General features: G+C 47.9%; 1 protein-coding gene across 1 annotated transcript; it reads right to left on the bottom strand.

The window, feature by feature from the left end:
* Positions 1 to 2,291: 2,291 nt before the first annotated feature.
* On the bottom strand, positions 2,292 to 10,495 carry KLHL38 (kelch like family member 38). The gene is made up of 4 exons (XM_015245430.3): positions 10,280 to 10,495; positions 8,231 to 9,584; positions 4,170 to 4,275; positions 2,292 to 3,279 (listed from the first exon to the last, which is right to left on the bottom strand). Exons 1-4 carry the CDS (start codon positions 10,363 to 10,365, stop codon positions 2,981 to 2,983), a joined length of 1,845 nt encoding a protein of 614 aa, XP_015100916.1. The 5' UTR covers positions 10,366 to 10,495; the 3' UTR covers positions 2,292 to 2,980.
* Positions 10,496 to 11,262: the final 767 nt, after the last annotated feature.

Raw genomic sequence — 11,262 nt, forward strand, 5'->3', positions numbered from 1 at the left:
GGCATGGAGATATTTGTCTTCCGGGGTGTCACTGACAGGTGATGGATCATATGAGGTCTGTCAAGGAAGGTGTCTCCCAGTGGAGACTTGAGGGAAGTGAGGGAGCGAGCCATGTGGTTATGACCACTTGAGGGAAGTGAGGGAGCGAGCCACGTGGTTATGACCTGGGGCAAGTGTTTTTGGGTGGAGGACACAGTGAGCATGAAAACAGACTGGCTGGGAGTGTGTAAGCCTGGAGGCTAATGCTGGGTAGGGATGGGGGTGATGACGGTGGTGGGAGATGAGACCAGGAGATGAGGGCAGAGAAGTGGCAGGGTCGGTGGGGGAGCAATCTTGTAGGTCCCTGAAGGTCCTCTGAGACAGCCGGGAAGGCTTTGGAGGGTTTAAAACTTGGGAATGACCTATTTTGACTTACTTTTGTATTTATAAAAGATCACAAAGGCTGTTACGTTGAGAAGAGGTTCAGGGAGCAGCAGAGAGAAGGTGGAACAGACAGACCAGTGATGAAAGGATTGTCATAGTTCAGATGAGACAAGATGGCGGCTTGGACCAGAGGCAGAGCTGTGGGTGGTGCGGCGCGGTTGGGCTCTGGATATTTTTGGAACAAATGGAGCGGAGTGGAGTGTGAGAGAAAGAGTAGAACCGAGGCTTCAGGCCTGAGGAACTGGGAGATGTGTTCTGTCCCAGGATGGGGAAGCTGATGGGAGGAGCTGGTTTGGAGAGGAAAGAGTGATCTCGTGAGATTTCAAAATGTAGAACAGATAAACAAGATTATAATGTATAGCACAGAGAAATATATATATAATCTTATAGTAGCTCACAGAGAAAAAAAATGTGACAATGAATATATGTATGTTCATGGATAACTGAAAAATTGTGCTCTTCACTGGAATTTGACACAACATTGTAAAATGATTATAACTCAATAAAAAATGTTAAAAAAAAGAAAAAGAATGATCTCAAACGTGTTTAGTTTGAGATATCTACTTAACATCAGTGGGGCAGGCAGCAGGGTCTGGAATGAGGGAAAGCTGGAAAGTCAGCCTTGTGGGCGGTGTGGAAAGCCATACACTGGCTGGGCTCACGCACTCAGGGAGTGAGAGTAGGCATAGAGGAGTTCTCAGGGCTGAGCACTGGGGTTAATAAACCACTGCTCATTAGCAGGAAAATAAGGAGATGAGAATGAACTGCAGGGAAAAGGAAGAGAGGCAAGACTGAGCGAGTTCCCAGAGGCAGGGAGAGGAAGGTATTTCAAGATGGAGGGAGGGCCAGCTGTGTCCTGTGCTGCTGACAGGTCAAGTCAGATGAGAAATGAAAATGGGAAGCCTGTGTAGGCACTGGAGGAGTCACTGGTTACCTTTATGAATCCAATTTCAGGGAGAGGTGGGATTGAGAGCCTGAATAGAGAGGTTCAAAGAGAACAGTTTGGAGTAAGTCCAGCCTGCAGCTCAGGGGACGGCGTCCCAGATGAGCAGCAGGGACTGACCATCTGGGGAAGCTGTTGGGACCACAGCCAAATGGTCTGGGGAGAAAGGCAGAGCTTCCGACCCCAGCAGGAGAAACCAAAGCACAAAAAATACAAACTAGGAAGAAAGGAATAGTTGAGAACGTGGCCAGGGTGGAAGGCTTCAGATTGGGGGCACTCTGGTTCCAGGCTCAGGGAGCAAGACTCGTTCCAGATGCTTCCATTGGTGGGGAGAGGACTTTATCTTCACCACCAGACTGGGACAGGGCTGGCTGGGACAGGATGGGAATGGGACCAGCATGTGAAGGTCTTCGGTGCCTGCAGCTGAGCAGGGCAGTGGCTCTCACTCTGACTGCACGTACATTACAATGATCTGGGACGCTTTTCAAAACTGCAGAGCTCTGGCCCCGCCTCTGAGAATCCTGGTCTACCCATTTTTAGTGGGGCTCTGCCCCATTTTCAGACATCTTCCCAGGTGACTGTAATGTGCCACCAGCTTCAGCTAATTCCTGAGTTTGGGACTGAGCCAGTGTGGGAGGCACTTGGAGATAAAGGGGCCATAGGGAAGGTCAGCCCTGGCACTGGGCGGGCCGTAACTGCTGTATCTCTGAAGGAATTTGTTGACTTTCCTCAGAACAGCAATTCTCCTAAAATTTACCAAAATGAAAATTTTGATTAATTATAGCTCCCCAGAGGCTGGAGAAAAACATCACTTGGCACTAGAAACAAGCTTTATTCTGGTGGTGCAGATAATTTTGCAGACACTAGATACTGAGTTTCACATACTCTTCTGGAATTCCAACACACTACATCCTAGAATGCAGAGAGACACAGTCACGGCCAATTGTTCGTGCTGCCACCCGGACCAAGTGCTTCCAGGGACCCTGTTGGGGTCCTTCACCCTTTAGTTCTGAATTTCCATGATGATCTGGGCAGATGTGGTTCTTATTGCCCAGCATTTCTTGCTTTGGGGAACTTTTGTCCCATTATGTGCAGTTTGGGTAGGTTGACAATGACAATAGTTAACTCCACCTCTGCCTGTAGAGACATAATCCAGGAGAAGCCAACTAGAGTTGGACAACACAATCTCTGGAAACAGTGATTGGCTCAAGGAGGGAGGCGTGGAATTCAAAAAGGGCCAATCAGCATTGTTTTGGGTGGGGGGGGAGTAAAATTCTTTCCTGAAGATGCCAAGCTGGAGAGGGTGGGTCTGGATTTACCAGTTGCCATTGTCCTCACACTGTGTGGATAAGGAAGCTTGTTTGTAGAATAAAGGCCAGGAGAGATGAGGTAGAGAAGGAGGGGGGGATGGAGGGGGAGCGAGAAAAGAGAGACAGAGAGAGACAGAGTTCTGTCAACAGTAGGGTTGGTTCCAGGGCTCCAGGCTTTCAAACTCACTGGAACTTTCATTCCTGTGAGCTCTCCGTGCACCCTTTTAGGGTTAAGCTTTGTAGAGTTGGGTTCTGTCTCTTGCAACAAGAGCATCCTGACTAAGACAGAAGACCTCTTGGTTTCTCACGGACCCCAGGGAAAGGTGGGAGTGTGGGGGATGCATTGAAGAGTGAGGCAGGCGTGGTCAAAGAGCCTGTGAGGCAGCTGCCCCTGGGAAGACCAGGTGTCCGTCTCGGGGTCGTAGCAGTCAAAAGAGGCCGAGTCCTCGATGTTACAGTCCGTGGTCAGCCGCCGCCCGCCCGTCACGTACAGCTTGTTCCCCATCACTGTGGCCCCGTGGTGCATCCTCCGGTCTTTCATGTCTGCACATTTGGCAAACTTGTTGGACTGAGGGTCATAAGCAAGGATCCTCCTCGTGTAACCTGAAAACCAAATGGCAGATTGGCAAGGTCAACGATGCCTCTTTGGGACTGGAGGTCAGTGGTCTGGGATCTCTGCTATCGTCTAACCCTGAGGTTGGACTCTGAACTAAAGTGTAGACTGTTTCCATAACCTGCCACAGCCTGTCTCGTGTGTGGCAGGGCTGGGGTTTGGACCTGGGTCTGTCTGACTCCAGTCTCTGCATCTTAACGTGAAGTGAAGGCAGCACTTGTGTCATTCTGAGATGGAGAGCAGCCTCCTGATTCCAGTGGCCTTCTCAGCCTCGTTGGTTTTTTCATCTTTCTCATATGCTCATCCAAGAGATGCTCATCAATGCAAGGAAGGAGCCTTTGGGAACTCAGAAGTGAGTACCCCACAACAGTCCTATCTGGGGGGGTACTTGTAGGATCCCCATTTGACAGAGCAGCAAACAGAGGCACAAAGAGATTAATAATTTGCCTAAGAGTATACAGCCAGTAGGGGCAGAGTTAGGATTTGAACTCAGGTTTATCTGACCCCCAAACCAGCTCTGCTAACCCTGGCATACTGCAGTTACAGAGAAATGATCCTTAGTAGTTAATCTTATTTACAATAGCAAATGTTTTTTGATTATTTGCTCCAGGTCTGGGATGGTGCTAAGTGGTTTAAACATGTGAGCATATTTTATTGTCACAATTCTGTGACATAGGTATTATCTCACTCCTTGTTTGCAGATAAAGATGGGAGAAACTTCTGGATGAGAAAGGAACTTTGTCAGGTTGTCCACGCTCCCCTAGTTGGATGGTTGTGCTTTTAAAAAGACTGTCCTGCAGAACAACATCTATCAGTGACCCGTTTTCCACGGGAGATGCCAAGTTTGTGTCCAGTCTCCCAATCCTCTGTTCAAACTCACCTCCCACAATGACAATCCGCTCCCCAAGCACCACGGCAGGGGCACATACATTCTTGATCATTCTTGTCTCCATTTTGAACCACGTGTTTCTGGAAATGTGATAAACCTGAGGGAGAAACGTAATCATGGTGCTGCGTTTTAAAATGATACATTTAAAAAAGATTTTTTTTTAGTTGGAGTATAGTCAGTTTACAATGTTGTGTCAGTTTCTGGTGTACAGCACAGTGTTTCAGTCATACATATACCTGCATATATTCCTTTTCATATTCTTTTTCATTTTTATTATATGTTACTACAAGATATTGAACATAGTTCTCTGTGCTGTACAATATGAGCTTGTTTAAAGTGATACATGTTCTTAAAAGATAGAATTAGCAGTTAAGAGGGTGAACAAGCAGTGATTTCTTTTTCTTTTCACTTTGTCCCCTAGTCCTTAAAGTGTAAATATTATTACTATCAGCAAACAAAATATGATTAGCTGACAGAAAGAAGAATGTTGCTAGAGACTGGCCTTTCTGAGACCAGTGCTGTGTTTCTGTAGGATGGACCGAGAATTATGCATTTGTAGTATGGGTTTGCTCACTGTGCGTGGAGCATCTCCTTCAGTAAGAAATGGAGCAACTTGCATATGCAGAAAACCAATCATTTTCCAAGCATTTTTATTTCTGGCTTGTGTTTAAATTTCTAAATGTTCCAGGGTATCTGAAAGGGTCTTACGGCCAAGAATAAATCTGGGACTAAATGAGGAAGGTTTTTGAACAGTTCATGCCTGAAAGTCATTAAAATCATAGGAAAACAGACCTCATGAGAACAGGAAGAAAGAGCAAAGAGGTGGGGGCAGCATTTCTTGGCCATGGTCTGAAATAGAGAGCAAATCGTGATTCCTAGAACATATTCTCCTGTTAAATCCCTCAGTCTAAAGTTTAAATGTCAAATGTAAATTAGTTCATTACTGAACTAAATTCAGTTCACAAAATTTAGCCCAAGAAATGTAGGATGGGCTTCATACAAGAAAAGAAGGAGCAAAAACATTCATTTACAGAGGAAAATTGTGCAGTATTCTTCCCTGGAAATGCTTTCTGCATAAAATATAATCACCACAGTGAAGGCCTTATCTTTTATCATTTTACCAAATTTGATCTTCACAACTGTCTTATGGAGCCGGTAGCATTACTTCCCTCCATTTTTTCAGATTGGACCATTGAGGCTGAGAGAGGTTGAGCGACACGCCTGAGGTCACCCAGGGAGAGTGAGTAGAGGAATCGGTCTGGCTGAGCCCAGAGTCCATGCTTTCCTCCAGCCCGCTCATGGCTCTGCGGAGGGCCATGGACGTGTGGCTTTTCTTCCTCTTGGCTTTCTGCTCTCTGTCAGCTTTGAGGATGGTTTCAAAAACAGGTTATATATTTGCTCACCATCCTCATGAAACCCCCAGAGAGACTGAGGCAAGGACAACAAAGAGTGGTCTTTGACCCGTGGAGGAAGTGATACTTTGTTATGGTAAAGGATTTGCTTAATGGCATCCTGCAGCAGAGGTAGGAAGAGGGCCAGCTAGAAATGCACACGTACACACACGATTTGCACGATAACCTCACAGCCATATAGTCCTTAAAAGAAAGCTTGTGTGCAGATAAACCATCCTGTGAAGAAGTCTTTGAACCTATGCCTGAAAATCCAACCTACCCCGTCCAGTAGCCCCAACCATTCATCTTGAATTTTTTTTTTGAAATCGTATTTTTTGGAAATGGAAATTGTACTCATTCAGATAGTACAATTTCCATTACAAAGCTAGTAGCCAAGAAGAGCTTCCAAATCAACACTGTTTCCGTTTTCCCCTTCTCACGAGTGCAGTGTACAAGGATCGCTCGCGTGTTCGTTGTTTTTTGGCTTTGCAAGGTTCTTGTTTGATTGTCCTATGCATTTCTTGACGAGCGAGCTTAAACGCTTTTTTGAGCTTTGTATTTATTCTAAGGAATTGATAACAATTTTGTTTTGTGAGGTTATCAGCGTATTTGTTGACTTTATTTCGAAAAATTGTTATTAAAAAGAGCAGGAGGGGCTTTAGCTTGAGGTAGAAGCACCTGTGCTGTGGCCAGAGCTTGGAGGGAACAGAACATGTCTCTCTTGGCTCAAGCAAATGAGGGGGATTTGAAGCAAATTTAAAATCTGCCTAGATGGTCAGGGAGGAGCTGAAAATATGGGCTGGAGAAGTGAAGGAAAGAAAAAAACAAGAAAAGAATAAAAACGGAGTTTGTTGCTTTTTTCCATCTCCACTGGCACCAACTTAGTCCAAGCGGCCACCATCCCTCTCCTGGACCTAGAGGTTCTAGAAGAACCTCCAACTCTCCTTCCTTCGTCCTCTCAGGCCTCCTCCAGTGCCTTCTCTGCAAGGCATCCAGAAGGAACTTCTGAACATGCAAATTTGACTGTTCCACCTACCCTGCCGCTCTCAGACCCAAACCCCAATTCCTTGACAAAGCCTGGAAAGCCCTGCCAGATCAGCCTCATCTCCACAAACCCATTCCCCAAGAATGTTCTAGAAGTTCCCTTGGAGGGGCTCAGGGGCAGCAGATTGGGTGGAGTGGGTCGCTCAGTGTGGCTTGGAAAGGGGGCTGGGAGAGATTATGTGGGGCCTAACCCCCCACTCCGCCTGGGTGCACAGCCTCTCTCCCCCTTCCTCCGTGCTGCAACTACACGGTCCTGCTGTTGCGTCCTCCAGGTGATGGGCTGTGCCCCCTTTCTGCTTCAGGACCTTCGTGCAGGCTGTTCCCTCACCCAGGAACACCACCCCTTCCTCAGCGGAGGAGTCTTGACTCCGGCTTCAGATGGCAGACTCGTCTGCCCAGAGAAGCTTCCTGCCCCTCTCCGTCCATGTCAGGGCCCTCTGTCTACCCTAGGCTTCTTCCTTCTCTTTTACTCTTTATCCTTACCTGCCTTCTCTCGCCTCCTTCCTCTCCACTCAGGCAGCTTAAACCAGCCTCACAGAGATCCCTCCAAAGTTCCCTGAACCCTCACCTGCTCCCTGATTCCCTTGAGACTGGTTTGGGGCACCCCTATGTTCTTAGAGCACCCCTCGATTCAGCACTGAATTGCAGCGGTCTTGTGAGCTCCCGGAGCTCATGCCTGGGTCCCCAGGGCCTTCACCGTGGTTGGCATGCAGTGTAACTTCTCTAATGAATAGAGCAAATCTCAGGAGCCTCCTTGATTGTCTTTGTTTTTTTTTTTTTTTTGTTATTGTTGTTAATGGAGGTACTGGGGATTGAACCCAGGACCTCGGGTGCATGCTAAGCACACGCTCTACCACTGAGCTATACCCTCTCCATCCTTAATTTTCTTTAAAGAGAGGCTTGTTATTCAAGTTTTTATATCATTAGGTGAACTGCAGAGATTAGCATAAAGTTGGAAAACACCTAATATTCTGAAATGTTGTTCTTTATTAATCACGCTTCTCAGAGGGCTTCTTAGTGAAATCAGCGCCTTCCTATCATTTAAGGCAAGGGTTTCACAACCTGGCTGTGCCTGAGAATCTCCTGCAAACTTCTGTAAACAGTGAACGTCCAGACCTAACACTTAGAGATTTTGATTCAGCAGATCTAAGGGCAGGTTCCAGGGGATGTGGTAACAGACTATGGACTAATGCTTGAGAATCTTCTATTAAGGCCTTACTGACTTGGGTTTAAAGGATCTGCAATATTCCTACAGGACCTGACTATCCAGCATTTGGTGTGTTCTAGCTAGAACTTTTAGATGTCTCTGATGTACCTTTGAATGTATTAATCTTACACAAAAAGAATTCATAAATGAATTAAATCTGGCTGATATTAAACTATCTTCTTTCCTTCTCTCCCTCCCTTCTTTTTCCTCCCCCTGCAAATTACAAGTGTGTATTATATGTATGTGTGTGTACGTACGTATGTATGTATCATGTGTATGCTCATGCACATTTGCGTGTATTTGCATGTATGTGTCACGTGTATGCATGTGCACGTGTATGCATGTAGGTATGCATATGTGTGTGTGTGTGTGTGTGTGTGTGTGTAGGCATGGTGGGGAGGATCATTTACCTGGATAAGGCGCACAGGGTTCTGCATGATGTCCTCTCCCCCAAAAAGGTAGAGTCTTTGGTCTTTCACTGCGACCGCAGGGTGGAGGACCCCCACTGGCATGCTGGCCATGCTCTCCCAGACATTGCAGATGCTGTCATATCTCTCCATGGAGCCCATGACCTCGTGCCCTTCTCCAATGCCCCCAATGGAGAAGATGAAGTTCTTGTGGGCAGTGCTTCGGTGGGAGTAGCGGGCCACCAGCATGGGCTGCCCCAGCCTCCACTGATTGAGTTTCAGGGAGAAGATGTAGACGTTGTGACTGGGCACGCTCTTCCCTGCACCCACAGCCATGCCTCCCAGCACGTAGATGCTGCGGTGCAAGGTGACGGCCGAGGCCTTGTACAGCCGGGCCGGGAGTTTGGCCAGGCTCTGCCACTGGCCGGTCTGTCCATCGTAGAGCAGAACATCCCTAGTGGTCTGCTGGTTGTCCTTCCTTCCACCCAAGAGGATGAGGAAATCTTGGTAAGATCTTCTTGGGGGGACGTGCCACAGAGGGTGGAGGTCGGGGGCACAGGTGGTGCTGTACAAAGAAAACATCTGCTTCTTGGCTGTCTCCAGGATGGTCTGGCAGGGGGGCGAGGACTGGAGGAGGGTGTCATTGGCGATGAAGTGATGGAAGAAGGCTGGGTGGACGTACTGAAGCCTGACCTGCCTGAACAGTTCCTGCATGTATCGTTTCCGGGTCCGGAGGTCATGCTTGACCCAAACCATGAGGGCTTCGAACACCTTCTCCTCCTCCCCACAGAGCCCATCGTCTCCCAGGTAATCTCGCAATTCCAAGGCACAGAGCTCCTTCAGGTCAGCCGATGCCGCCACTTCTGGGAAATACACCAGGGCCACCTCCCTGGCTCTCTTCCTGAGGCTCTCACAGCTTAAGATTTCAGACAGTCTGATCAAGCCCAGGCAGTTGCTGGGGGTCAGCTGGCTCTGGAGGTAAGAGGAGCAGGCCTCGAACAGCTTGGGGTACTGCAGCAGGGAGGCGGCCTCCATCAAGGGCAGGACCGTGTTGGCGGTGATGTGCACCTCGCCTGTATACACATACAGGATGATCCGCTCCAGAGTCGGGGAGTCGATGCCTTTCAGCTGGACTTTGGCCTCCCTGCTCTCCCGGAAGTTGCTGCAGAACATGGCCCTGAAGTAGGGGCTGCTGGAGGCCAGCACATTGCGGTGACAGGGTACCTCCCAGGCCCCGGTGCAGATGCTCACGTCGGTTAGGATCCTGTTTTGCCTTAAGCTGTTGAGCTGCCTCAACAAGTCAGAGGAGAAGTCATGGTCTTTGAAGAGCAGTGCATCTGGCGACTCCTCGTCCATCCTACAAAGATGGGGAGAATTCACAAGAGGGAGCACGTGCTGGAGGGTTGAACTGTGGTGACTCCAAGATTTAGAGCATCTATGTCCATTCACCGAGATGCTTGTGGGTATTGCCAAGAATATCGCTTAGTGAAGGTTGGAAGGGGAGGCCACCTACACCTTAGACCTCACAGCTGACACCTCTCTGTGTGCTTACGATTGCTCTCAAAGGTACCAGGCAAACAGCATCTGCAGACAACCTGAGAAAAACAAAACAAAACAAAAGAAAAACCAGAAAAAGAAGGTGGCTGGATAAATTGGGCAAGTTGAAGTTGGCAAATGGTCACAGGGGCTGAGAGGTTTGCCTGAAGCAAGATGACAGTCCGTGCATTTGACCCGCAGAAGTCTGTGAACTTTTCTCCAAATTCTCAGCATATCTGTTTACTAAAGTAAACTCATCTAAACATCTTTCTGGGTGTTCATCATTCCCCAAGGATGTCGTTCTGGGGGCGTGGCCTTCTGGTGACTAGACAGAAATGAGGGACAAAAATGGACCTTTGCAGTGTTTTTGTTTTCAAACATGACTTCATGGAGTCTTTCGGGTTTGTTTTACAAAAGGGATAAATAGAAGGCAGAGACCACACAATACCTGGACAGGGTTTTTGGATGACCTCTGGCAGGCTCCCTGCAGAAGAATTAAACATTAGAGACATTTACCTTGTTTTGCTGCCGTGACATCCACCGATGGCTGCTCTGGTCGGTCCCTCCTGAGAGTTTCCACCTCTGGCTCCAAGTGAAACCATAAACCCAGGCCTTTCCTTCAGCTGGCAAATAATTTGTTCTGGGAGAATTCTGGATTTGTTTATGCTGAAGGCACTTTCACAGTTTTCTAGAGCTTTGTGAAAGAACCGCTGGGGAGGGAGACAGTGTATACATTCCAGGGCTAAGAATAGTTGCATATGTACTTTCCACTGTTATGACATGTGACTTTCCAGTTGCCTTTTGCAGCAACCCGAGGGCCTGCAGACCCGACGCATGCCCACATGCCGTGTTTCCTTGGCAAGTGTTTACATCGGCAGAAATAGATCTGGAGGAACAGCTTCTCTTAGAGAAGACTTTGCTGCCCACTTGGACACAACCCGAGTCCCTTGTCCTAAAAGTGCCTGGGAATTCTAGATGTCTGTAAACAGGTTGCCGTGACCTGGGAAGAGTCACTGAAGATAGTTCTGGGCAAGCTGAAGGTGGCAGATGGTCACAGGAAGCCAGAACATGGGCCCAAGGGTGGCTGTTCAGTGGGTCTTTGTTCCCTACCGTCTGCTGGCAGGATTGCTGGAGAGGGCTGTGAGGTGATGGTGTCTGTGATGAAAGTTGTTTTTAATATTTTTGGAGTGTCCCAGAGTTTTCAGACTTGGGAGAGACCAAAACTTTATTGATCCTCCTTATCACAGGAGCTTCTGTTTTAAGGTGGCAAGGGCAGAGCCCTGCTGACTGTTGAGTTAGCGTTTTATAGTTCAGGCTTGCTTTTCTGTTTTATTTTTGCATTTTATCCTGTCAGGGAGGCTTGATCTAGAGGCAGGAGGCAAGGTATATTGCTCCAGGAAAAAAAGCGAGAGAGAGAGAGGAGGAGGAGAAAGAGAGAAAGAGAGGAGGAAGAGGTGGAGGAGGACGATGGTGATGGAGTGGGAAGCAGCTTCCAAATG

This window comes from Vicugna pacos, chromosome 25 (assembly GCF_048564905.1).
Source record: "Vicugna pacos chromosome 25, VicPac4, whole genome shotgun sequence".
Lineage (NCBI taxonomy): Eukaryota > Metazoa > Chordata > Mammalia > Artiodactyla > Camelidae > Vicugna > Vicugna pacos.